Genomic DNA, 27,129 nt, shown 5'->3' with positions numbered 1-27,129 from the left:
TTATTTCTTTTTCTGATTTGATGCAAATGTTCTGGGAAATGATCATGATGATGAATGTGTAACCATGTGATGATATTGTGAATTACTGATTATATACGCAGAACGGAATGATCATATGTTAAGAATGCTGTGTTTCTTTTTTTTTTTCTTTTTTTTTTTTTTTTTAAAGAGAGAGGGAGGAAGGGAAGGAAAGACAGAGAGAAGGAAGGAAGGAAGGAAGGGAGGAAGAAAGGGAAACATCTTTAAACATTTTCTTGTTTTATTATATTTTGTTTGTTTGTTTGTTTTTTACATGGGCTGGGGCCGGGAATCGAACCGGGGTCCTCCGGCATGGCAGGCAAGCACTCTTGCCCGCTGAGCCACCGCGGCCCGCCAAGAATGCTGTGTTTCTTGTCATATATATTTTTTTAATTTAGAAATTAATGATAAAAAAAAAGTTCACGAAGAGCTTCCCAACTCAATAGACAGAGCTCCAGGCAGGGGCAGATCTGTGTGCCTGAGTGGAAGGTGCCAGGGGTGAGCCTGCAAAGGCTGGAGCTGGAGGAGACTGGGGGCTGGAGGTATAGGTGAAGGAAGAGGGAACCAGTTCTGAGGACAGTTGGGGGCACCTTTCCCAATACCCACCCCTAGGCCCTTAACTCCTCTCTTCTGTCATCTGTTGACTTTCCCATCCATTGATCTGTAACTCCCAACATTCTGGCACCTAGCTGGGGTGGCCAGTGGGACGCTCAAAGGATTAGGATGAGGAGTTCAGCATTCAAATTCCCACCTTGCTACTGATTATATATGTAGAACGGAATGAGCATATATCAAGAATGTTTTTCTTTCTTGTAATTTTTAAAAAATTAATAAAAAATTTAAAAAAAAGATAACCAAAAAAAAATTCCCACCTTGCCACTTTTTAGCAAAGTCATCTTAGGAAGGTGAGCTTCCATCTCGTCAGTGAGCTTCACTTTCCTCAACAGTAAAAATGACAGTGGTAAACCTCTGCCTTGGATGATTGCTATGTGAATTCAAAGACAGAAGCTGTGGCGGTTCTTGGCAAGTTGTGCAATGTAGGATCTGCTGGCTATTATCTTAGCAATCAAGAAAGTGGCTTGGAAGGGGTTAAGTGCAGACCCTGCCTCCCAGCCAGGAGCAAATCAGGGCTGGCCGGGGAGGAGCCAGGCTGCCGCTGTAAAAGGGATCTAGAAGACCAGGTCCTTCCCAGAGAGGGAGCTGGAGGAGACGCTAGCAGGGCTTGGGGGCCACTGGGGCAGGGACTTGGCTCAGGGGGCCTGGCCTCTGCACTGTGACAGCTCTGAACCAGAGTGCAGGGTCAGCTGCTCGGGGGTGGGGGTGGGGTGGGGAAAAGGGCAGCACTGCCTGAACCAGAGAGAGCAGCAAAAGGGAAAGAACCAGAACCTAGAGTCCTCCTGGCCCCCCAAGGCAGGGGTCAGTGGCTGCAACCCTGTCCCTGAGCCCAGCTGGCCCTGAGGGCGCACATGGGATGGTGGGTCTAATTTTAACTGCAGTCGCAAGGCCCATAGTCCAGGAGTGCCCGTGAGTGGGCACGGGGACGGCCAGGGCCGCTCAGGCAAGGGAGAACTGGGGAGACCAGCCCTGCTTCCTTCCAGCCCTGCACCCTGGCCAAGCCATCCCCTGTGGGAGCCCTGACGGGTCCCCCATGGCCTGGCAGGTGGCCCTTATCTCGGGAAAGGGCAAGGTCAGGAGGGCAGAAGGGCACAGTCTTGCAGTCTGGTCAGGGGTTACGTCAGCCAGGGGCAAGGGACTATGCAGGGAGGGCGGCCTGGTTGTCCAAAGGCTGAGCAAACAAAGCCCTGACCACAGAAGGCAAGGCCAGAAAGCCGGATGCTACCTGGCCTCCTCATGCCTGGCTGGTGATTCACTGTTTGATCTTAGGCAGATAGCTTGCTCTCAGTGGGCCTCAGTGTTCTCATCTGTACAATGACGCCCCTGGACTAGAAGATTGATCCCAGCTCCAGCCACCCACCGTCAGGCCCCTGCGCTTCCTGCTGCCCAGCGGAGACCTTCTAGCCTCCCCGAGCCCCAGCTCTGGATGGCCACATGCAGTCGTGGAGGAGAAAGTCCCTCTGGCTGGCGCTGTCAGCCTCCTGGCTCCTCCTCATCCTCCTGGGGGTCCCCCCACTTCTCCGCCTGGCAGAGCCCCCCAGACCTCAGTCGGGGGTCCCTCAGGGCTGGCCTCGTTGGCTGGATGCAGAGCTCCTGCAGAGTTTCTCCCAGCCTGGGGAGCACCTGGAAGACGCCCCTCGACCTCCTCAAGCTCCCCTTGGTGGCAGCTGCAGCTGGGGAAACTGCTTTGACACCTCTCAGTGCAAAGGTGCTGACCTCAAGGTTTTTGTGTACCCGACAGCCGCACCCATCTCTGAGACTCAGCGTTGGATCCTGGCTTCCATAGAGGGCTCCCGCTACCATGCATCCAGCCCCAGCGAAGCCTGCCTCCACCTCCTCCTCCTCAGCCCAGATGCCCCAGCTGGAGGGCCCAGCCTGGTCCCGCCACAGTGGAATGGGGGCAGGAACCATCTGGTCCTCAGTCTCCGCCCAGCCCCCGGCCCCCAGACCTTCCAGCTGGGACAGGCCATGGTGGCCGAGGCCAGCCCCGCCGCGGACACCTTCCGGTCAGGCTTCGATGTGGCCCTTCCACTTCTCCCTGACGCCCACCCGTTGCGAGGTGGAGCTCCTGGCCAGATGCGGCAGCACAGCCCCCACCCCGGGGTGGCCCTGCTAGCCCTGGTAGAAGAGAGGGGCAGGTGGCGCACGGCAGGCACTGACGCCTCTGCCTGTCCCTGGGATGGGCGCTGTGAGAAGGACCCTGGACCCGAGCAGTAAGTGGACTCTTTCCCTTCGGGGCTGGAGTGGGATGCAGATGTGATAGGCGGGAGCCCAGAGGCCAGGGTAAGGGCAAGATGAAGAGGGGAGAATCAGCCGGTCCAGGCAAGTTTTAGGCCTCAGTTACAGCAGGAGGGAATCAGATTAGACAGCAGAGGGCATTTCCCAAGATAGTGATATGCTGCAAGCAGTGTCAAAGGCAGGTTTTGAGGTCTCCCTTGGGGATCTTCATAACGTAAGACACGACTCACTCCTACTTACTTTCCTTCATTCCAGACTCTCCTCCCTATATTTTATATTTATATACTTACATAGCACCTACTCTGTGCCAGGTACTGTTCTAAGCACTTTTATAAATATTAACTTTTTAATAAAATGATTAAAATAATATTAAGTGCTATCATTGAAGTGTTTGTGTACCAGACACCGAAGCTCAGAGAACTTGTCTGAGGCCACACGGCTAGAAAAAGCACAGCCAGTATTTGAATCCAGGATTGTTCATCTCCAAAGCCCTCCATATTAGAATTCTGAGTTTTGAGAGTCTGTGATCAGCCCTGTCAAGTGCCTTTGGTTACAGTACATATGACTTAGGTCAGACCTAAAGTAGAACTTCCTGCTGGTGAGGAATACTATATAAGGTGCCTAGGAGCTTGCAGGTCATAGATAACTTGTCAGAAACTTCTCTTCACTGGGCTACTTGGGTTAACCCCTAGAATCCTTTGCACCCCCAAGAGACCAGCAGTCTCCAAAGGCTGACTGGGCAGACAAGAATTAAAGTCAGGTCTTCTGAGCTCATCCAGGGTCCCCTGTGCAGGCTTAAGTTGGAACCTTTCCCTCTGGTGTTTTTCCCAAACTTGCTCCCTCAGGTATCTTTTTGTTTTCTGCTAGAACAACAGCAGCTATTCTGAGCTCCACTTCCCTCCCGGGAATTCCTCGCCTTGCAAGGCTTCATTTTTTTGCCTCTGCCTGGGGGGACTCCAGGGGATTCTTTCAGCCAAAGAGCTTTTGTGGGAATGGAATCCCTTTACCTCCTGAGGTCACACGACCACCAGCAGCTCCGGCAGCCAGGGGTAAGGACTGAACTGCAACTGCCATTCTCTGCCCCACAGCTCTTCTGCTGGGACCCATCCCTGATGGGCATTCTCTCTGCAGATAACCTGGAAAGCTGGGGATCTCTCCCAGGCATCCCAAGCTCAGCTCAGGCAGAAGCTTGCCTCTGACAACAAGGTTCTCTGTTCCCCAAGCCTGCCTTGCTTTTCTGATTAGGCCCTTAGCTATTCTTGCTTGCAGGGAGTTCTTTTTCCAGCTACTTTAGTAACAGCTCAGTGCAGCCGGTTAGTGGTGAATCTGAAGCATTTTTTAGTCTGGCCTTCACAATCACATTTGCTGGTCACCACTGAGGCCCAGGTCTGGACTCTAAGAGAAGAACCCCAGATCTAGACTCTGTAGCCCCATGACCCTGCACCCAGCCAGTGCTCATTAAACATTTACAGACTGATCAAAAATTGGCCAGAACTGGTCGGGGTTTTCTAATCAGCTTGGGCCACTCTCTGAGTCCCACTTCTGGTAAGTTTATCTCCACAGTATGAAGCTTGAAGGCTTCTAATTATTGTCTTCTGAACATCAGGGAGTTCTGTCGCGCCCCAGCCCACCTTCAGGTAACAGGACTTGTCATCTCGAGGATAACTTAAACCTCAGTTTCCCCTGAAGTGCCAGGGGGCTGCCTGGCCAGACAGGCAGTACAGGGGCAGAGCAAGAGAGGGAGGCCTCAGCCATCGAGTCAGCCCCCAGAAGGTGACCTGAATAAACAGGCGCTGGCCAGAGAAAGAGGCAATTCACAGTCCCCTTCACTGGCCCACATTCACTCAGCTGCGGGAGAGGGGGAGGGGAAGAAGCTAACATTCGGGGGAATGTCTGCCCTGGGCAGGGGGTGGTGCCAGGGACTTGACACAAGTCATTGCTACTCCTTTCAAGCTCCCTTCAAGGAAGGCATTATTTTCCCCACTGCAGAGAACAGGAGATTGAGGCTCAGAGATGTGGCACAGCCAAGGGCCTGTGGTGACAAAAGTCCCCATTCGCCAGGACCTTACTCTCCTGATTAGGCCCCTGGAAACCATGGAGCTGGCATTCATTCCTGCACTTCTGGCTCTGAAGTGCATGCTTCCCCACCTTCCTTGAACAGTCTCCTGTTGCTTTGGAAGAGTCTCCACCCATTTAAATTGTTCTTTCTTTATTTTTATGAATAGGTAATTCATTCACAGGGCCCAAAATTCACAAGGCACAAAGGGTATACAGTAAAACGTCTCCCTCCCGCCCCTGTCTCCAAGCCACCCAGTCCTTCTTCCTGGAGGAAAAACACTGTTTCCAGTTTCTTGTGCGCCTTTTCTGAGCTACTCTGTGTTTGTACAAGCAATGTGTACATATATTCTCCACTTTATAAAATGTAAATTCAATGCCTGTTTTCAACTCCCCCAGCCCATACCCATCAGGCACAGGATGCACAGTACCCCAGGCCCACGATACTTTTAGGGAGTCACAGAAATATTTTCATTCTTTCAAAATCAGAAGAAAAAATAATGAGTTTTTAGGTAGAAGAATAATTTTTCATATAAAATCTTAATATATCTGCCCTTATACCTATGTAGTTATAAAATATAATTTTTAATTTTTATGGGGGGAGGGGCTTGACAAGGGCCCAGGGAAGCCACAACGCAACCTGGCCCCCTGGCAGTCCTGGAGCTCTGGGTGGAACCACTCTGGCTTCACCATTGGCACTGAGACTCTGAGTCAGGGGAAGCACCTGGCATGGTCACAGAATCCGGAGACATCACAGGGAGTCACCACCCAGATGCACAAGTCCCTTCTGTAGCACATCACAACACACACTCATATAGGCGCCCATCTTGCCTCTGCTTATTTACCTCCACTGGTGGAGCACATCGCCTCCCAAGGCCACCAGTAGCTCCATTCTCAGATCCATGATGACAATCTCTCATTCTTGTCACTCGTCCTGCATCTGCCCTCTGGTGACACACTAAGCTGGCGTTCATTTAACGCTTACGGAGGCCCTTTCTCTGCCAGGAATTCTGCTAGGCCCTGGGGATACTGAGATGAGGGAGGTACGGCCGCTGCCCTCAAGTAGCTCAGGCTTGTAGGAGAGACAGAGGTACGGCCGCTGCCCTCAAGTAGCTCAGGCTTGTAGGAGAGACAGACAGTGAATGGTGACTTAAGAAAGAGGCCATGCATGCCTGGCTCCTCCAGCGAAGAGCCATGTGACCCTTCTCATCTGCAAAAGGGGAAAACATCCCCCCAGTGCAGCCGCTGCTAAGGGAATGAAGTGAGCAGGTACACTGCCTGCAGTCAAGCATGGGCTCAGTGAAGGTTGGCTGGGGTCCTTACCATCACAGTGGGCTGGAAGCAGAGGAGGGCCATCTCTGGAGGGACGTAGGAAGGCTTGCTGGAGGACGTGACATTTGAACTTAGACACTAAAACTGAGAAGAAGGAATTCTTCCAACGGTCAAGGCAGGGAAGGACATGCCAGGCAGACAGAAAGAGATACTCAAAGGGGACAATTGAGGTTCATAAGGATCAAGGTCTACAGTTCACTCAGCAGGCCCTTTGACCCTTGCTGGGCTCCCTCAACCCTTAACCTTAGAAGCTTTTGTTCCCTGGAGCTTTAGTGGGGTGCTACGCCTGGCTGGCCGGGGCTGGGGCTCTTAGTGAGGCAAAGGGTATACTGGTATTTACTTGTGGCTTCTTCCAGGGGGGGCCTGATGGATGCTCGCACATTGGGTGAAAAAGAAAGGGGGCAGGTGTCGCCTGGTAGACCCCTAAGCAGCAATTCTGGGCTGGTTCCAGATAACCTGGGGTTGGGAGTTGGCACACCTTGGTTCTGGTCTCAGTTCTGCCCCAGCTGTTCTGTGACCCTGAGCTGGTCCCGGCCCTCTCTGGGACTCAGCCGTCCCATCTGTTCACTGAGGGCTGAGGCACTTCCCGGTCTGCTTCGTGAAGGTTCAGGCTCAGAGCCAGGGGGATCCTGAGGCTGTTGGTTCTGCTGTGAGGATCTGCCAGCCTCGGGGCCCTAGATCCCCATTCCAGCTGGGGCTCGGGCACTGGTTCCCTGGGTGGAGCGATCCCAGGGAGGTGGCTCTGAGCGGGCTGTGACTCCTGTCCCTCCCCCACAGGCACACACAGCCTGAGTGTGGCTAGTGGGGCTGGGGAGAGGGGTGGGAGGAACAGAGGAGGCCTGTCCTCTGGGCGAGGGGGCCTCTGGGCGGTAGCTTCCTATGTGGTTCCAGGCTGGGGGCCCAGCCCACCTCAGAACAGAGAAGTCTTTCACGGGCCTGGGCAGTCAGGGTGGGGGTGTGTGTGCTGGGCATGAAGGCCACAGGTGAAGGGTGCCTGAGAGTCTGCGTGTGGCCGAGTTAGTGGGAGGGCAAACAAGCATCGATCTCAAACAAAGGCCTTGGGAAGTCAGGGCCCACCTCCCCCCATTTTGCAGATAAGCAAACTGAGGACCAGAGAAGAGGAAGGAGGTGTTTAAGGCCACCAAGGCAGAGCCAGAGCTAGGACCCAGTGCTCCTGCCTCAAGTCCAGCAGTGGGTGGAGGGTGGGCTCGCGGCTTGCACTGGTGCTAGCATGTGTGCCGCTGCGTGTGTGCACTAGTGTTATGGCACCAGAACACAGTGGCAGGTTCGTACATTGTGAATTTGGGAGTGTTCGGGTGCTGGTGGCCTTGAAGGATCCAGCTGTGGGTGGTGGGGGAATGGCTGTCTCAGGCCTCATGTGTGCGGACCCTCTCATGTGCTTCCTTAGGACCCAGCTTGGGGCAACGCTGCCCAACGCCACCTTCTGCCTCATCTCTGGCCGCCGCCCTGATGCCCTGTACTTCCTCCAAGCTCTGCAGGTACAGCCCTGACTTGGGCATCCCCCATCTCTGTCCCTATACTCCCACCCCCACCCCACCACGCTCCCGAGCTGGCCTTACCCTGGGACCCACTGCTGCCTCTGTCACAGTCAGTGAATGCTGCAAAATGTGCCCCCTTCCTCCGCCCCATAAAAACCACCAAAACCCACTTTCCTGTCCTCTTTGTCCCTTACCCCCAGCAGCAGCAGCCGCTGGCTTGGAGGTAGGAGGGTATAAGCAGGGTGAGACAGGGCTCCCCAGTGACCCCCTCCCCTTCAGGCAGGCTGCATTCCTGTGCTTCTCAGCCCCCGCTGGGAGCTGCCCTTCTCCGAGGTCATCGACTGGACCAAGGCAGCCATTATAGCTGACGAGAGGCTTCCACTTCAGGTAGCTCAGGGCCCTCCCTGCTTATGGGGGGGGGGGGGGGGTACAGATGGGGGAGGGGCGGACCCAGATCATGAGAGGGCTGGCCTCAGTCCTCCTACCTGCCCCCATCTGTGTATATTGAATTTGCCCCCAGCCCCAAGCCTCTCTTGTGGAGCACCCATAGAATCAGATGGAAGCAGAGACTCCTGAGGATTTAGGAGAGCGGACACCGGCTGGAACTCAGGAGTCCTCTCTGATCCAGAGCAAATTCTAAGTTTCTTCCAGCCTCAGTTTCCCCACCTGTACAGTGGGATAAGTTAGACAAGATGATCTCCAGGGGCCCAGCATTACTGGTCCATGAATGTTTAAGGGAAGCCAATAGAAAATCCAAAATCAGAGTGAGTTCTTTCATGGGATGTGGGGTGGAACAACAAAATGCAGACTGACTTTTCCATCTGATGAAATTACATTTGCCTGGCTTTGGAAAACATACATGTAAGTCTGCCTTGAATCCCCTGAGGACTCAGAATGGTGTGGGGGTTGATAATGATTGTTGTCATTTACTGAGCCCCTGCTGTCAATCATATTATCTAATTTAATCCTCATATCACCCTAGAAGGGAGGTATTATTATTCCTATTTTACAGATGAGGAAACTGAGGCCCACAGAGGTTAAGTAGCTTGTCCACAATCACATGGTTAACCCAACCCTTGTGACCCCTGAACTCTTGGTCATTATGTTACCTGGGACTTGGTCAAGGCTGGCTGCTGTAAACCCACTTGGAGAGCTGTGGGAAAAGGGTCTCTGGTTCTCAGGTCTCTGGGTCCATTTTCTTCCCAGCAAGGTCAGACTGGGCCTTGCCTCCTCCTTTCCTCCCTCTGTGCCCCAGGTCCTGGCCGCCCTCCAGGAGCTGCCCCCTGCACGTGTCCTCGCCCTGCGCCAGCAGACCCAGTTTCTATGGGATGCCTACTTCTCCTCGGTGGAGAAGGTCGTCCACACCACTCTGGAGGTGAGCGGACGTCTGGTGGGGACCCTGCCCCTTGGCTCCTGCCTCATCCCTGTCCCCTCTCCACATTTCTCTCTCTGGACACCTCACCTCCCCGGCTCCAGTGTTTGGGGGTCCCCCCTTGAAGAAGCTTCTGGGGAAAACATGAGACCTGGCTATGAGACCTCAGATAAGTTCCTTCTCCAATCTGGGCCTCAGTTTCCTCATCTGTAGAGGGGACAAATTTCTAACCACGTACCAGCTCCAGCTGGTCAGCAGTGGCTGCCTGGACCCCTGTGTTGGGAAGGATTCTGAGTTTGGAAAGAATGTCACGACCTGTCGGTGATGCAGCCAGCATGCCGCCACCGCCACCACCTGCCACCCCTGACCTTCACCACTGAGTGTTCCCTACTCTGGCTACTGCATCTGCGCCCCTTTATCCCCAGAAATGCAGCTGCCACCCTCCCTGGAACCTAAAGAGGGAAGTGTGGGGCTACACCAGGTCCTCACCCCTTCTGGCCCTACCCACAGCCACACCGGCCACTCCCTTTGCACAGTCCTCCCTCTCATTTCAGATTATTCAGGACCGGATCTTTGGCGCCTCTGCTCACCCTTCACTGCTGTGGAACAGCCCCCCAGGGGCACTCTTGGCCCTGCCCACTTTTTCTACCAGTCCACAGGACTTCCCCTTCTACCACCTGCAACAGGGTATGCCCTGAAGATGGGACAACTTAAAGTCCTTTTGTCAAATCTCCCCAAGGCTGCCCCAGCCCGATCTACAGAGTCCCACCAAGACCCTCCCCGAGTTCCCACTATCTTTTGTGCCTCCTCTCACCTACCCACCCTACTGTCTTCTACTCAGGTCACTTCCCACGGGATTCTGTCACCTTCTGTCCCCTCCCACCCTGATGGCCTGTGTCTCATTCCCCCAGGCTCCCGCCCTGCGGGCAGGTTCAGCGCCCTAATCTGGGTGGGGGCTCCAGGCCAGCCCCCACTGAAGCTCATCCAGGCAGTGGCAGGCTCCCAGCACTGTGCCCAGGTCTGCCCCCTTTCCAGCTTCGGTCCTGGGATCCAGGGTGGGGACGAGGGAGAGGGCAGGGCCCTGACAATATCCAGACCCCACGATGTCCACACATTTTGGAAGGAGACAGATTTGGGAGGACTTCCAAATCTCCATGCTGCCTTCCTCTTTAAGTCTTAAGGGATTATTCCGCTCCCCCAAGTGGAAATTGATGAGGCTACCTGAAAAGCAGATGCTGCTGGGGAGGCTAGAGAAGTCAATATTCTGTCGTTCACTCACTCTGACTGTGGGCAGTCATTCACGCAGCAGTCATTTTCTGAGTGCCAGGCCTTGGGCTTGATGCTGAGGATGTAAAGAAAAAGCAGGAAAGGATTCCGCCTCCTACCCCACCCCACACTTCAGATTCAGTTAGCATTTCCTGGCACACAGATCATCAAATCTCACCCCTAGGAATGGCAGCTCAACTCTAGAGCAGACTCATAGAGGAGGGAAGCAGCTAGTCCAGCCAGGGTGCAGACAGAGGGGCTCCAGAGACCGGGGATCTTTGAGATGAGTTGGAAATGATAAAGGAGAAGGAAGAGAATGAAAACCTTTGAGAGTAGATGGGGATGGGGCAGAAGGTCAGGGCCCCAGGCTGGGGACTACCACGACTGACTCTCTTATGTTCTAACGCCACAATTCCTGACTTTCAGAAGCCCATAAGGTGGCAGCAATGAAAGGGCCTTGGGTCACTAAGCCCGCCTGCGATATGCACATATGCAGTTGCTCTCCCATATTTCTTCCATCCTGAGAAAGATCACTCTGTCTTCTTCCCCTGCCCCAAACCACTGGCTTCAGGACCACCCCTTTTCCTCCTAGATCTTGGTTCTCTGGAGCAGTGAGAGGCCACCCCCACCCAAGGGGAGGTGGCCTGAGACAGCAGTGCCCTTGACAGTCATTGACGGGCACAGGAAGGTGAGGGGTGGGGAGGGTCATGGAATGGGTGGGCTCAGCCCATGACAGCTGGGAACTGGGGAGGGCACACACAGTTGCTTTGCTTGAGCTGAGCTGAGGATGGTATTAAAGTTGATCCTGAAGAAATCAGGTAATGGATTTTGGTTGTGGGCCTAATAGAAATAATTCTCTTTCATCCCTGGCTCTTTTGAATTGCTTCTCTAGAGAAATCGGGTTTTATATAACAAGGGAAGGCAGAGGGGTGTGTGTTGCTATTTCCTGAGACCTTGAAGAAATATGGACAGGATGGGGATAAATTTGGCCAGGGCAGGGGAGTGGGTGGCTTCTGAGAACCTAGGTTGGTTTGAGCCACCTGTTTACAGTGTGGTTCTGGGCAAGTCAATTAACCTCTCTGGACCTTTTGCTTTGAAATGAGGGATGTCTGATAACCCCGCCCAGGATCAATGTGAGCACCTCATGAGACAGCAGAGGCATCCTGAGGTGTTAAAACCGATGCCCCATTTTATTGCAGGGGAAATCAAAGCCCAGAGAGGTAAAATCAGTTGCCCAGGTCCCAGAGTGAGCAACGGGAGGTCTTGCTGTCATTCACTGCCCTCAATCCAGTCCTTCAGGGGTTCCTGGTTGGCCAATATTCAGTCGATAGCTGTGGGAGCTTGGGGTGGGGTCCTACGCCAAGTCATCTCCATTTCCCTCCCACTGCAGGTCAGTGACCGCTTCTTTCCGTACAGCGCCATCAGCACCGAAGCCATCCTCAGCCTCAATGCCCACAGCAGTCTTTCCACAAGTGAGGTGAGGGCTGGGCCCGAGAGAAGCCGTGTGAGGCGGGGTCAGAGCCGGAGGGCCTGGGCAGCCTCAGGATTCCCAGAGCTGAGAAGACTAGAGGTCATGATGTCCAGCCCCCTGCTTTTGAAGCCACCCCACCAAGCCAATCGGCCTCCTCATTAGAAAATCTAATAGAGGCTTCTACAGACTTGTAGAAACAACCTTCAGTGGCTCCCAGCTGGCAAAGTTCCCCTGAGCATCGCCCCCAGAAGCTTTTTTACTACAGCTGTAGCCAACAGGGTAAAGGGTCCTGTTTCCTCTCTCCCAGGTCCTGCCCCAGGCCTGCCTCTACATGTCTGGATGTTCCTGGGGGTTGGAATGTCCCTCCTCACACCTCACTCAAATCCCTCCTCAGGTGGACTTCGCCTTTGTGGTGTGGCAGAGCTTCCCGGAGCGGATGGTGGGCTTTCTGACGTGGAGCCACTTCTGGGATGAGGCCCGGGGCATCTGGGGCTACACTGCCGAGAAGGCCAATGAATTCTCCATGGTGCTCACCACGGCCGCCTTCTACCATAGGTATAGATGCCGCCACGGGTACAGGGATTGCAGGCCCAGAGACCCCTCCCTGCACCAGAACAGGGCCACATGGATGGGAACACAGCAGTCAGCCCAGAGCCCAGAGGTCTGGAGTCAAGGCTCAGATCTGCCACTTCCCAGTTGCGTGGTCCTAGGCAAGACTCCTCACCTCTCCTGAGCGTCAGTGTCCTCACCTGTAAGAAAGGGGAGTGTTCAACTCACAAGACTGGTGTGATAATCAAATAAGAAAGTTCTTGGCACATAGATGTTCAACAAATGATAGCTAGGGTTATTTTAATATTATTATTTATTATTATTTTTTTGGATTTTTTATTTATTAATTAAAAAAATTTTTTAAATGAAATAAAACACTGACATAGATAATCAGTAATTTATAATATCGTCACTTAGTATTATTATTATTTTTTAATGCATGGTCTGGGAATCAAACCCAGGTCTCCCACATGGAAGGCAAACATTCTACCACTAAACCACCTGTGCACCCTAGCTAGTATTATTTTAAGACTCACCGAGCAGAGGATGAGTGGACAGTGTATATATAGATCAGGGTTTTGTGGAGGGGAGGAGGGGGTGACAAGAGAATGGTCCTGACACTTTATAAATGTGTGTGCATTGGGTTATGGATTGTCCCAGCCCCTCCAAAAGCTGCTGAAGCACCCCAATCTTGGGTCAGGACTGATTCTGGAAGACTTGTACTCTTTAGAGGGGTTCCTTAAACATGTGTAACCAAATATGAGTAACCTGGACCCTCTTGCCCATTTTCCCAGGAGGTCTGCAGGGAATTCTCAGTGAAGAATAGGCCTAACAACTGTGGGGTGAGCCCAGATTGTTCTGTGGGGGGGGGGGGTTGTGTGAAGTGAGGCTCACCTGGAGTAGCGTCTGCCTGGCTAATCCTCATCCCTCCTGATGCTAATCTTTGGGCTGCCACATATGCCTTAGGAGTCGGCTGATGAGTTCTGTAGTGGGGACCCGAAAGAGCCAGGGACGGAGGGGGCAGGGAGTAGGGAGCACAGGCGGCAGACAAGCCATAGGGCAGGCCCAGCACAGTGGAGAGCTGTTCATACCAAGGATTGGTGCTAGGGTTCAGAGGAGGGGAGCAGGGCCCTCACATGAAACCTGGGGATGGGGTCAGTGGGAAACTGAGGTTAAGAGACAGAAGAATGGGGTGGGGGGGCGGGGGTGATCTCAGCTGTCCTCTCCCTTGCCCAGGTATTACCACACTCTGTTCACCCACTACCTGCCCAAAGCTCTGAGGACCCTGGCAGATGAGACACCCATCTGTGTGGACATCCTGATGAATTTCCTGGTAGCAGCAGTGACCAAACTGCCTCCTATCAAGGTGCCCTACGGGAAGCAGCACCAGGAGGCCAGCCCTCCACCGGTGAGGGCAGAGGGGGACAGGGTGGCATCGGGAGGGCACTGGCTGGAGGAGGAAGAAGGTAGGGAGGATTCCCTCTCAGTGTTAACTCAAATCCTTCTTACTGGGTGTGGGAATAGGGCAGGGCAGTTCGCAAAGACAGAGAAGCTCTCCAACACATCTCTCTCCCTCTTAGGCGCCAGGAGGGCCGGAGCCGCAGCTCCCAGCCAGGGACTGCATCAACCGTATGGCAGCAGAATTCGGCCATATGCCCCTGGTGTCCTCTCGCCTCCGTTTGGACCCGGTGCTCTTCAAGGACCCGGTGTCCGTGTTGCGCAAGAAGTACCGCAGTCTGGAAAAGCCCTAGATAGGACAAGTGGCCACCCCTGCCCTGCTCCTAGGTGCAGCACGTGTCTCGGCTCCCAAACCCTGCCCAGGGTTCAGCGAGAGAACCAATCATGGTAGCAGGTTGACCAGTACGTCATACAGCTCCTGACCAATCACAGGCATAGCGCCGCCAATGAGGGGCGGGGCCCCGCGCTGCGTCCCCGCGCTCTGTGCTCCTGGCACTCCGGTCGTTAGCCGCAGCGTCTGATAGATTTGCTTGAAAAGCCTTTCTGCCTTCCCGCTGGGCTAACGTCTCCGTACCTTTCCGTCCCTTAGCTCCTCCAGGGACTCGGAGGCCCCTTCCCCGCCCCCTGGATGGGCTTGGTTTCCTCCTTTGTGCTCTCCCAGCCCAGGGCTTCCCGCAGTCCCAGCTGTTCATGCTGCTTTGTACTGTCTACACCTTCAGGCCCCAGGACTGACCTGGGAGCTCTGGGAGGGCAGGGTCGTGTCCTCTTCTCCCTGGCCTGGCAGGCGCACGATAAATATTTAACGAATAGAGGGAACAGACATTTACTAGGCGTCTATAGCAAGCCGTGTGCCCGCTGAGGCTGGAGTGTGGACGGGGCGTTCCAGACCGGGAGGAAGAGGCTCAAGCCTTGCGCCCCGGCGAAGGTGCAAGGAGGCGCCAGGAGGCCAGTTTCGGGGCTGTCTTCCCCGCGGAGCAGCGGGCGGGGAGGAGAGGAGGACCTGCGCTCAGGTCCCGCGCCGCACCCTGCACCACCCGCTTTGACCACTAGAGGTCAGCGCCACGCTCCTTCTTCCCAGAAAGAAAATGGAGTTTTACACTCACCGGGTCAGAGAACCCGCAAGGGGATGTAGAGGGCGGGCGGTATGTGCGGCCCCAGGTCTGAACACTGAGGGGACGAATCTGAAAGGTCTCCACCCCTTTGGCCTTTACCCTTGGGATTCTGTAACAAGGGGTCATTTCTAGGAGGGCTGAGTGGGAGTAGGGCTGTCCTGATTGCTCTGGAAGTGAAGGTGGAGTGAGAGAGGGGACGCTGGGTTCTCCCGAGTTCATCCACTGGAATTATCACTTCCGAAATAAAGCGCGCAACCTTGCCCCCTCACGCTCAAACTATAAATAGCTTTGCAGCAGCTGCGCGGGGGAGGAGGGTGGGGCTTGGTGGGTGGAGGTGGGGGGAGTGCGGACTCAGGGTTTGGAAGTAGGGGCGTCTCCAGCGAGGTGGGGGGGGGGGGTGGGTCCAGTCCAGGCCCAGGGTGACTGGTGTTTTCCTGCTTTGATGGCCTCGGAGCTTTGAAAACTCTCATGACTAGCTCCCTGGCAGGAACATGCCGTCCCCCAGGGCCTTTCCAGGGCTTCCCACCCCTATCCTCCAGCTTGACCTCTGATCTCTGGATTACCCGGGTCCTCCCTAGAGTCTATCACAGCTTTAGGTACACCCAGGTCTCTTCTTTTGGAGGACTAAGGCTGTGAGATGCTGGAGGTGGAGGGGGCTTGGTTGCTAAATGGAAGCCAGGAGGAAACAGGCTGGCTAAGAGTTAAGAACAGTTGAGGGTGGGTGAGGAAGCACACAGCTGCAGCCCAGGCAGGCTTCCCGGGGTGGGGAGGGCTCTGAGAGTCAGGCCCAGCCAGGGGAAAGAGGCACCTTTCCTCTCTTGGCAGGCACCCAGGTCACTGAGCTGCCAAGGGTGGCCTTGCCCACGGGGCGGGCACTGCCAGATTCAGAGCTTACACTGTACCAACATGCAGTTCAGAAACAGGTCCCCAGCCCCTGCTAAAGGGGAGGTCTAGAGGACTGAGGCAGAAATACCAGACTTTCCTCACTCTGGCTGTGTAACTTCAGACAAGCAATTCAACCTCTCTGAGCCTGTTTTCTCCTCTGTAAAAATGGGGGATGGTAATGACTGTCTTTTGAGTGGGATGTAGGACTTGACACACAGCAAAGCCCAGGACCCTGGGGCCTGCCACGGCTAGGAAGGGGTCGTGGTTGATTTGATTCCCCTCAGATTGGGTAGAGTAGAGCCGGCACCACAGCAGTCCCTCCCATGCTAATGACTCCCTGGCAACTGGGAGTGGAAGGGGTGTGGCAGATGAACCCACTGACCTAGATCACCAGCAGCCCCAGTTGACGTGCTAGAAAGGCACAAAAATGGGAAGACAGAGACTCAAGGGGTTAGGAGTGACCCATACCCTGTCCCCTGCTGTGAGTCAGGGCAGAGTCAAAGAGGAAACTCGTGCTGCCAGCTGGGCAGGCTGTGGCTCCCACCTGGCCCAGACCTTCTCAGGGACGCAACCTCAAGCCCCAGAGCTCCCTGTTTTCTGGATGATAAAAATAACGAGCACACTTCAGTATCCACCAGGTGCTTCGCATGCATTGGCTCTAACCCTCACAACAACCCAGTGAAGTAGGCATTACCATTCTCATTCTGCAGATAAGAAGGCACTAAGAGGCACACGTGCCCACTTGCTTATAATGAAGGACAGACCTTTGGACCCAGAGCTCCCTCATGACTGGGCATGTTGCCTCTTTGAGACTGGGGACAGATCCCCGTCTCCCCTAGCCCCCCATTTCAGGAATATCTACACACAAACTCCAGGAAGCCTGTGTCTCCTCTCCCAGTTGGCTCTATAGTCCAGCCCCTCTTTATCCTTGTCCCCAGACTCTGACCAAGTCAGGCCACACTGGCAGCAGAGCTGACCCAATTATATCTGTTCAGGCTCGCCCATTCCCTGGGACACCATCAGAAGTGCCACGTTGAAATCCCTGCCCCATCGCTCACGACCTGCGGCACAGCTTCTCAGCCAAAGGGAAAGGTCCTTACCCAGTAAGAAGGCTCCCCTCCAGGAAAGGGAAACACTGGGCTTACAGCTGATGTGACTAAGGCACAGAAAGGGCTTGGGTGCCCCCTAGTTCCTCATCTCATTGAGGCTTTTATGAGAGGGCAGGGTGTTCCCAACTCCCAACCCCCGTGGCCCCCTCGAACCACACTGTTATAGGCAGAGGGAAGGGCTCCGTTCCAGGGATTCTGTACAGATACATAAGGTGAAGGCTGGACAAGCTGAGAATGAGAAACAAGGTAGGAAGACTAGGGGAGGTTGAGGTCAGCTCCCCTTCTATTCTCCAGCCCTGTGCCTCATTACCTTGCCCGCTGCTGGTGGTGGTGGGATGGCTTTAACTGAGGATTAGACCCAAACCCAGCCCTGCCAAGATCAGGCCCAGGAGCTGGGGAAGTGGGGGGTCATACCAGCTTTACACCTACCAAGCTCCCACCCTGGGGAAGGCTGTGGTCAGAAGTGGGAGGCAGAGGAAGGGCCCCATTCCTAGGCTAAGACATGGCCTCTCCACACTGCACATGGAGCAGAGGTCATGTATAGGACGGCCAGGGCAGGCAGAGTCCTGGCTGGGCCTGGTGGACACTCAGCCCTGCCACCTGCAAGTCCTGCCCTTGCCCCAGTTGGCGCCTGACCACATTCAGTCCAAGGGGCCTTGGCACTCCTGACAGTCCTTCATGTCCTCAGAATAGTCCTCTATCTGGATGGTCATCGTGTGGAAGTGGAACTTCCCCTGGAGCTGGGCACTGGCCGCCTTCAGCACAGCCTGGGCATCTGCATTCTGAGCTGGGGACCAGAAGGAAATACCAGGGAAGGCACCAGACAACCATTTACTCACTCTTGGTCCCTCAGGAGCCACCCAGGAGCCCAAGTCTCATATCCTACTCCAGCAGATCAGGACAGGGAACCATGGACTTTAACCACCCCCTCCCCCCAGATTCTACTCCTGCACCAGGCAACCCTCCAGTCCCATACCTGATAAAATCTTGAAAGAGCAGGAAAAGCACTAGCCTTGAGGCTAGGGATCTGCCTTCCTCTGCCACTTAGCTGTAAAAGCTTGGGCACCAAACTTTTTTTACCATCCCCACCCCCGGCCTCAGTTTCTTCATCTATCAATGGGATTGTGATGATCAGATGAAAGAATTCATGTAAAGTACTCAGTAGGGGGCCATCTGGACCCATAAACAGGCACCGCAAGCATGTGGGGCCATCTGGGCCCATCAGGAATGGCCCCAGTCCTTCGGCTGCCCCTCTCCCTCACCCCACCCTGAGTGTCCCCAGTCACTCACCGATGGCAATGTGGACAGACAGCACAGGCTGGGTCACGGTCAGTGCCCAGATGTGCAGGCTGTGCAAGGCTTCCACCCCCTCCACCGACAGTAGCAGATCCCGCACAGCTGTGAAGTCCACACCCTTGGGGGTCCCTAAGGACAACAGGGACAGGGGCTGAAAGGGAAGTGCCTCTCCCACCCATCCCCATCTGAGCTGAGCTGATGCTGTCCCCACCACCCCAAATTCCCCATCCTATCACCCTGTTTTAATTTCTTTCACACTTCCCACTGCCTGAAATTATCTTATTTGTTCATTCGTTTATTATCTGTCTCCTGCTGTACAATGGACACTCCACAAGAGCACAGCAGGCTGTTTTGTTTACCACGGTATTCCTGGCCTGGGCAGTGCTGGGCCCATCGTAAGTGCCCAATAATTATCTTTTGAATGGAAGGAAGGAAAGAAGGGAACCCCTGAACCCATGTGAAGTATCATAATTATCATCACTACTCTTAAGTGGGCCAGTCAGATCCTTAGAGAAAAGGCTCAGACCTGCAGCCAATGCTCCTGCTGGCCAGGCCAGTGGCTGGGATCCTCCCCCTCGTCCCCCCAACCCACCCCAAATGGAGGATGATTGGAACTGGAGGCCAAGAGCAAAAAGGGAGTCCCAAGCCCAGATTACCCTCCATGAGCACCAGGATTACGTCCCTCAGGATGGTCAACGTCGTCCCCAGGACAAGGATGGAGAAGAGGAAGGTGCAGATGGGGTCTACACACTTGTACTCTGGCTGCAGGAGAAAAAGGTAGAGCCAAGGTTTACCACACAACACCTCAGCTTCCCTTTGCCCTTCTCACCCAGCACTGTGGGGAGGAGAGGGGCTCTTTCCACGGTGGGCATGAGTCTCTTTCTGGTCCTGGCCCTGAATTCTCCACCTTTTATTCCACCTCCTGAAAAGCAGGTAGGACAGACAGAGTTCCGGATAAGGCACAGTGCCTTCCCATCTGTCCTTGTCCAAAGTGCTGAGACATGGACATTGTGAAGAGAACCTTAGATACCATCTGGTCCAGCAGGCCCACTTTATAGATGGGGAAATTGAGGCTCAAATAGAAGAACTGATTCACTCAACATCACATGGCTAGCAGGGGAGGGGCCAGGCTTCAAACTCAGGCCTGACTCTAATACCTGATTCTTTCGACTACACCACACTGCCTCTATGTGATGGGTCACACACTGGGCTTCAGCACCACACAGTCTGGGGTTTGCATGTGACTCCACAACTTACCAGCTCTTCAATGCAAGCAAGTCACTGAAACTTTCGGAGCTGCAGAATAGTTTTACCAGCACCTACCCTTTCGGGCTGCTGTGAAAATTAGAAGTGCTGACCCTTGGTAGGTGTTAGATAAATGCTAGTTCCTTCTCTCACCCCACTCTTTTGCCCAGTGTGGAGGGGTGGGGGGTGGCTAGAATGTGGGAAGGGCCCTGGCGGAGAAGAGCCCCCAGATAATCTACACTCCCCTGCCCTCTGGCCCACCCCCACTGCCCCAACTCTGACCTTGAAATATAAAATATAGGCTGCCACCAGGACACCCAAGCTCTGCAGAAAGTCCCCAATCACATGGATAAAGGCAGCTCGGACACTGGGGTTCTCCTGCTGCTGGTTGGTGTCATGGCTGTGCCCATGGCCAGACTGGTGAAGGGTCAACCCCATTCTACGGAAGCAGAGACAAAGCCGAGTGGTTCATCGAGGCAGCAGATAGAGGCTTCCATTTAGGTAGACAGAGGCCACCCATCTGGGCTGGCCTCCCCATGAGGCTCAAATCCCCATCCCCACCCCCAACTCTGTATGCTCCCTTTGGCCACGTGAGGGGCCCAGTCCACATGGCCTCAGGTCAAAGGGCCACAGAAAAGAGAGCTCAGCTCCAGTGCCAGGATGAGTCTCGACACAAAAACACCCCAAGGCCAAATCTCAAAGCCGGTGGGCCTCTTGGAGCTCATCTAGTTTACCCCGCCATGAGACTGATGGAGAAGCTGAGGCTTAGGGAGGGGAACGGCTTCCCCAAGACCCCTGAGCAAGGAGGCTAAGGAGCCCAAATGAGATACCCCTGCTCTCCATGCCACTGCCTCTCACTAAGACCAATTTCATGCACATCACCTTGAAAGGACATGAATTCTGTCCTGCCCCCAGGGACATCTGCTACTGCAGGAACTAGACTCATCCCTCCCCACATCAGGTATGAGGCTCCAAGGTCATTATTCACTGACGTCTATGGGTAGAAGGGAGCTGGTGGTGTGTGAAGTTGATGCTGCTCCAGGTTTGCAGTTCCAGATGGCCTTGGCCTAGGCCTCAGGCCGGACCCAGGTGTCTCAGGTTCCAGTGCTCGGAGCACTGGGGAAATTCTCCCTGCAGCCTCTAGTGGACCGTGGCATGGCCTCCTTCCTCCAAGACTGGGTATGAGAGTGTGTGTATGAGAAGTGGCCATACTCACATGATGTTCACGGCCACGGCACAGCCGGACGTGATCAGCATGGTCCCCCCCTTGATCTCATAGTCACCAGAGACCAGCCGCTCTGCCGCCAGGTACACCAGCACCCCAGTCACAACCCAGATGGATAGCACAGAGAGCAGGGCTCCCAGGATCTCTGAGGAGAAACCCAGCCCCCAGCACCAACCTCAGCCTAGGTCCCTAGGGCTGTGGAGAACCTCCCCTCTATGATCCCCCTCACCCCCAGAGAGCCAAGCCAATGCCTGGGCCTAACTGGGCTCTGCTGAGGGAATGACTGGCACGGGTGCACCTTGCCCCACTACCCAAATATCAGACCTAAAAAGGATGTAAGTCATTTTTGTTTTATATGGAAAAAAACTGACCTACATACCCATTGCTCAGCTGGCAAGGATGAGGACAGGCTGGGCCATCTCCCATCAAGAGGAAAATGACAGAGCAGCCCAGAATTAAAAGGGGGTTTAAAGCCTGTATCTTTCAGAAGGCTTTGTTAGCTATCCCTCTCCGCCTCCCCACTGAGCTGCTCCATGGAGGTGAATGCCAGGCATTTTGCTAATGAACTTTGGCCCCTGAATTTCTTAGGTAAGTGACCTCCTTTCCTATAGCTTGGGAGGTCCCGATGACTGGGACCAGGGTTCCCCCAACACCCTGGGAGTTTCTGGAGGACAAGGGTCAGGACTTCTGCACCAGATTGGGAGCTCCCAGAGGCCAGAGGCCAGGGTGATCAACGCAAGGCATCCCCCTGGCCCTACCCAGGGCTCCATCTATTTCAGCCCCCTGAGAACCTATGTCCTAATCCCCTTTCCCTGAACTCTATCTCCAACCTGACCAGGGTCCTCACCAGCTCGCTGCCAGCCAAAATTCATGGTCTTGGTGGCTGGCCTGGAGGACATCCAAAGGGAGAAGAGGCTGATGAGCATGCTGGCAAAGTCAGTGAGCAGGTGGGCTGCATCTGTCATAACGGCCAAGCTATGTGCCAGGTACCCACCTGCAGGGGAATGGCCAGGAAGATGGAGGGTCCTCACCAGCTCCCCAAGGAACAATCTTCCCAGACTGTATGTGCAGTGGAGAGACCAGGGATTCCAGAGACAAGCACACTGGGTTCCAGATTGCTCTATCCACTGGCTGTGTAATTGTGGGCAAATGACACTCTCTGGGCCTTAAATTCCACACATCCATGAAATGGGGATAACATCTACTTAAAGGGTGAATGTGAATATCAAATTCAAATAGTAACAGAAAGCATAACAGGTACTCAGTCAATGCTCTCTGCTCTCTCCTTATAGGCATTCAGGCCTTCCCTTCCCTACTAGCTATATGTGAATCTTGGGCAAGTTACTTAACCCCAGTGTACCTCAGTTTCCCCTTCTGTAAAATAAGGAGGTTAACAGCACACATATGACATCACACTTTCTTGTAAGCAATAATGTATGTAAAGGGCTTAGTGAGTGTTCAAAAACTGGGGCTATTTAGTGTGAATATTCCTGGGAACATCGAGGAGAGAGAAAAGCCTTTTGGATCATTTAGTTAGACTTCAGTTGAATTAGCACAGACTTACCAATGACTTCACCAATCATGAACACCAGACAGATGGCAGAGGCCACATAGAGCTGGCACTGGGCCCTCTCCTTCTTGGGGTCTCGGAGAGTGCCAGGAGCCCTCTGGGCATGACAGTAATGGTTGCTCTGGGTGGTCAGCTCAATGGCTTGCAAGTCCAGGCCAGGCTGCCGCATAGGGATCCAGCCAGCCCCATCCTGCCACAGAGATCCCGTGTATGACCTGGCCAGACCGGAAGGAAGAGGACTCAGCTCTGAGGTGGGGGCAAGAAGAGCTTACTCTAGGCTCACCTTGCTGTGAGGCCTTGGCGTTCCCAATGGGTCGAGTTGGGGTGCTGTTTAGGGACACTGCAAGCTCTCAAAGTCTCTGAGGAGTGACCAGTAGGTGAGAAGCACGTGTTCTGTGAAGGCTTGGGAGATGGGATGAGCAGTATAGGAGTCTGAGGGCCTTAGACGAACAGCCAGAGCTGTTCCCTCCTCCCCCAACCCTTCCAGGAATTGGCCAAGAGGCGGGGCCGGTTCAGCCTAGCGAGAAGAAGGAGCAGAGCTCAGGGAGGACAGACCCGTCCCCCTCCTCCTCCCACCTGCACTTGGGGACAGAGGGCCTCCCCTGGGCGGGGCCTACAGGGGGCAAAGTGCTGGGCTGGTCGCAGGGCTCCGGGCATTCGACCTGCAGCCCCTTTCTTGGCGGGTAGGGGTCGGGATCAACTCTTGGCTTCGAGGGATGGATAAGCCCCCGCCCCCCAGCCCACGCTCGATTTCCCCTCTCTGTCACCTCACCCCATCCCTCTTGCGTGGTGCCAATTCAAGCCGCCACCAAAACCGTCCACTGCCAGGGTGGCAAACCGGGAGTTTCGTCTAATGCCGCTCCAACTCTCGCCCCTCCCCATGCTCTCGCCTTACCGGGCTCCGGGTCTGGCGTCCAAGAGATGCTTTTTCTCCGTGGCCTTCATGCGGCCCCGCGCGCCGGCTGCCCAGCCGAGTGCGCCTTCGAAGGAGCGCGCGGGACGCTCCGCGGCGCTCGCGCTCCTGCGCGGGGAGGAACGCTCGCGCCGCTCCGCTGACCCCTCGCTTTTCCCGCCGCTTCTGCCCGTGGCCTCGCCCGCCCGCTCGCTCCGCCGCGCCCCAGCTGCGGCCCTGGCCACTCGCCGGCCGCCCCTCAACGGCTGCTGCTCCGGCTCGGCGCGCGGCCCTCCCACCTTCGGGTGCCCGCCGCTGCGCCCCGCGTGCGGCCCGCTTTATCCGGCCCCGCCACCCCGTGTGAAGCCGCACGTCGTGTGCAAAAGCCCGCGGGGAAGGGGGAGGGAGGGGACCGGCTGCAAAGGGTGCTCCGCCACTGCCCCCGACCAGCCGTGGGGCCCGAGGAGCCGACCTGGCCTGCGAGGAGCGCCTAAGCACCTTTGCCTCGCTCGGCCGCTCCGGCTGACTGACTCAGGGCTGAGCCAGGCCCACTCAGGCCCCCGCGCGGGGCTGGCCGCACCCCACTCCGAAAAGTGCTCGGACCTTGGTTTGTAGGAACCCTCTTTGGATTCCCTGAGGACGGCAGGGTGGCTCCTTGCCTCATTTTTAGGGGCTCCTGAGGCAGGCTGTATTCCCCCTCCACCTCGGGACTCCTGAGGTCTGCTTGGTTCTTGCTGTCAGACTGAGGCACCCCTGCGGGCGGTGGTGCGCCGCTCCCCTCAGGCCCGAGGCACCCGCCCTCCACAGGACTCTCACTGAAGCAGTTCCTCCTCTCCTGTCCTCCGTCCTCAGAATCTGGAGTGGCTGGCTTTATTTCCACCCCGCGGAGAGCGCTGCGGCACTTCATCAGGAGTTGCCTCTGGGCAGAGCCATCCCTCCCCGCTCCGCAGCAGGTCACAGGAGCCCCAGGAAGCCGGGCCTGCCAACGCGGGGAGATGCGGGCGGAAGGTGCGGGACAGCGCGGGGTCCCTCCCTGACAGCTTGGCGGCTCGCCCACTTGAAGCAGCATCCTCCTATGGTTCCTGAGCGGTGGGGACCTTGCGTGCCCCATGCTGGCCTTTTACAGGTGCTCTGTATGAAACGGCTGCAGCCTCCCTGGCCAGTCACCCCAGCATACCCTAGGTCTTTGTCCCCTGGGTTGAGAGCATAACCCTGCCCAGAGCAGAGAGTCTGGGGTTCAAGTCTCTTGCCCACACCAGTAGGAAAGGAAGGGACTCCTTCAGATCTCACCCCTCTCCCCACTGCTTCCCCACCCCCACCCCCAACAGGAGCCATCATAGGAGGCAAGGTGCTAGGAGCCAGGGTGGTGTGGGATATTGCATGCCTGCTCTGGTTGGGTCCCCACTGAGTGCCTTTCCACCTCCTCAGGATTCTGAGTGTGGAAAACTTTACCAAGCTTCCTGATTTCCTTAAAGGTACAGTCTAAGAACCAGTAGGCTCAGGCATTACCTGGAGAAGGTGTTAGAATGCAGGTTGCAGTTCCCTGCATCAGGCCAACTAAATCAGAATCTCTGGGTGTGGAACCTGGAAATCTGTGTATTTGCAAGATCCCTATGGGATTTTCTGCACAGTCGTTAAACCTCTGCATAAGCTCTTGCAAGATGTCTCAGATAGGTGTTCATCTTATCTCTCCATTCGATTTTAAGCTCTTTGAGGGCAGGGATAGATCTTGTACTTCTATTACATTTTAGCTCTGCTCTGAGCACCTACTGGGCACTTAATTAAATACATGTGAATTGGATTGGAGTAAAAAAGTAGACAACTATAGGGCTGGTCATTTAATCAGAGTAAGTGAAGTGGATGCTGCCCACAGGAAGAGTTTCTTACTGGGTGATCTCAGTTGTAGCTTCAAACTGCCCTAGGCTTAGATTCTTGTCTTTAACCTCTCTGAGGGCAAAACATTTATGCGTTATAAAAGTGTCTTTTAGGTCGGTGCTATGGTGGCTCAGCAGGCAGAGTTCTCACCTGCCATGCCGGAGATCCAGGTTTGATTCCCGGTGCTTGCCCATGCAAAAAAAGAAAAAAAGTGTCTTTTAGGTCCCTTTTGCTCCCTTTAAAGCAAAGCACATTGTAAATTCTCAGTAAATGCAGATTTTAATGGGATCCAGCTACATATATTCACTTTATAAAAATATGCACAACAAATTTTCCTTTAAATTAACAATTTCTCAAGATGCATTTTTTATGATTTGCAAGATTTTAACTAACCAAAGATTAATCAAGACTTGAAGATACTGAAAAAGGCCAAGACCATTTGTATTATATAAATGACTCCTTCAGAATCAAAGGAAACTTCCTCAATATCATAAAGGGTATATATGAAGAACCCACAGCCAGCATCATTCTCAATGGTGAGAGATTGAAAGCATTCCCCCTAAGACTGGGAACAAGACAAGGATGCCCATTGTCACCACTATTATTCCACATTGTACTGGAAGTTCTAGCTATGATGAGGCAGCTAGAGTATGCAAATGACTTCACAAGCAACTGCTTCCATATGTTTCACATTTTTAACATTGATCATTCAAAATTAAAAAAAAAAAAAGGCTCCTATAGTGATGCCCAGGAGGTCCTACGCAGAATGACCTAGCAGCTCCCAATGACTCACCATCACTTGATGAATTTTATCTGAGAATGTAGATTCCCACATTCCAGAACCAGAGTCTGATTCAGTAGGTCAAGGGTAGGGCCTGGGAATCTAAATTTTGAAAATCCCGCTCTGTGTTTGATCCTATTGTAGAATTATTGATAATTTTTTATGGTATACTGACTACTATTTTTTTAAGTACCCTTATCTAAAGTATTGAAGATGAAATTATCTGTATATGTCTGGGATTTGTCTTAAAATGATTATCCCAGTGGGGGAGTGGGTAAGGGTATAGAAGAAGCGATATGGATGATCTGTCAGTAACTGTTGTTGAAACTGAGTAATGGTCCATGGGGTCACATTATACTATTCCTTCTACTTACTTTTCAAAATGTTTTCAATTTTCTAGAATTAAAGGTTTAGGGGCTGAGGGTGGGAAATAAACCTCCTTGGTGACTCTGATGCAATAGCCCATGTAACTGTAGTCCAGATTCATTGGAATAATGCCTTTGGAGCCAGTTTCCAATCTTGTAGCATGCTCTTAAAGGAAGATTCTGGATCAATTTTTTACCACCCTTAAGTGTTCTAGTTTGCAAGGACAGGAAGAGACCTTTGTGTGGCAAAGTAGAGATACACTTATTTGCAATTGATAGATATCTTCCTGGAATTTAAGCTTTGACTGTAGAACCTTGAGTGCCCTCTCTTCTCTGGCAGATAAGTGACAAGCTATCAGGCTGACACGCAACAAGCATGTCATGTAATTCCCACATAATCAGTAACCTGAGAAATAATCTGGAGAAGGATATGCATAAATTGAAATACTAATTGTTTTTTAAAAATTGTTATGCACAGGCCTGACACAGTGTTAATTCCTAGTATACATGAACTGTTATTGTGTTTACTATTATGACTACTATTTTAGCCCCATGGGCATCCTGTGACTTTTCACAGCAAGGCTGCAGACATCTTCCATTATAATCAATCCAGATTTATTGTTTCCCTAAGGGGCAGTGGTTGCTCCTCTGGACAAAGTGCTATGCTTTATATGTTCAATCCCTTTAGACCCTGAGGTTATGTCTCCTTTTTTCACTCCTATAAACCATCCTTGTTTTACATCCTTGTGGATTTGTACAGTTATGTTCTGGAAGGTGCTTCCTGGAGACCTGTTTTACCTTTTTTATGCATTTTTTTTTATGTGCAAATTGCATAAGGAAGCTTTGAAGGCAGGGGGCAGCAGGAGCAATTCCAGAGAACTGCCAGGGACTGGGGGTCGCC

The 27,129-nt window shown here is 53.8% G+C and overlaps 2 protein-coding genes across 6 annotated transcripts; one reads left to right on the top strand and one right to left on the bottom strand.

Annotated features, from left to right (window-relative positions):
* Nucleotides 1–1,334: 1,334 nt before the first annotated feature.
* On the top strand, nucleotides 1,335–15,254 carry EXTL1 (exostosin like glycosyltransferase 1). Of its 4 annotated transcripts, XM_077150758.1 has the most exons (11): nucleotides 1,335–2,846; nucleotides 7,667–7,757; nucleotides 8,037–8,144; nucleotides 9,013–9,132; nucleotides 9,684–9,816; nucleotides 10,041–10,147; nucleotides 10,988–11,083; nucleotides 11,786–11,872; nucleotides 12,261–12,421; nucleotides 13,652–13,823; nucleotides 13,996–15,254. In XM_077150758.1, exons 1-11 carry the CDS (start codon nucleotides 2,068–2,070, stop codon nucleotides 14,164–14,166), a joined length of 2,025 nt encoding a protein of 674 aa, XP_077006873.1. In that variant the 5' UTR covers nucleotides 1,335–2,067; the 3' UTR covers nucleotides 14,167–15,254. The 4 variants fall into 4 exon arrangements, with proteins under 4 accessions (XP_077006873.1, XP_077006874.1, XP_077006871.1 ...); XM_077150759.1 differs by lacking the exon at nucleotides 8,037–8,144; XM_077150756.1 differs by having other exon boundaries at nucleotides 13,652–15,254.
* SLC30A2 (solute carrier family 30 member 2) lies at nucleotides 11,600–23,459 on the bottom strand. 2 transcript variants are annotated; one of them, XM_077150761.1, is made up of 8 exons: nucleotides 23,211–23,459; nucleotides 22,310–22,530; nucleotides 21,593–21,739; nucleotides 20,737–20,890; nucleotides 19,803–19,959; nucleotides 18,932–19,037; nucleotides 18,270–18,404; nucleotides 11,600–12,615 (listed from the first exon to the last, which is right to left on the bottom strand). In XM_077150761.1, the coding sequence occupies exons 1-8, from the start codon at nucleotides 23,258–23,260 to the stop codon at nucleotides 12,587–12,589; spliced, it is 999 nt and encodes a 332-aa protein (XP_077006876.1). In that variant the 5' UTR covers nucleotides 23,261–23,459; the 3' UTR covers nucleotides 11,600–12,586. The 2 variants fall into 2 exon arrangements, with proteins under 2 accessions (XP_077006876.1, XP_077006875.1); XM_077150760.1 differs by lacking the exon at nucleotides 11,600–12,615 and adding an exon at nucleotides 16,501–17,766.
* Between the last annotated feature and the right edge of the window lie 3,670 nt (nucleotides 23,460–27,129).

The sequence above is a fragment of the Tamandua tetradactyla genome, chromosome 2 (assembly GCF_023851605.1).
Source record: "Tamandua tetradactyla isolate mTamTet1 chromosome 2, mTamTet1.pri, whole genome shotgun sequence".
NCBI classification, from domain to species: domain Eukaryota; kingdom Metazoa; phylum Chordata; class Mammalia; order Pilosa; family Myrmecophagidae; genus Tamandua; species Tamandua tetradactyla.
This window is presented reverse-complemented; position numbering and strand designations above follow the sequence as displayed.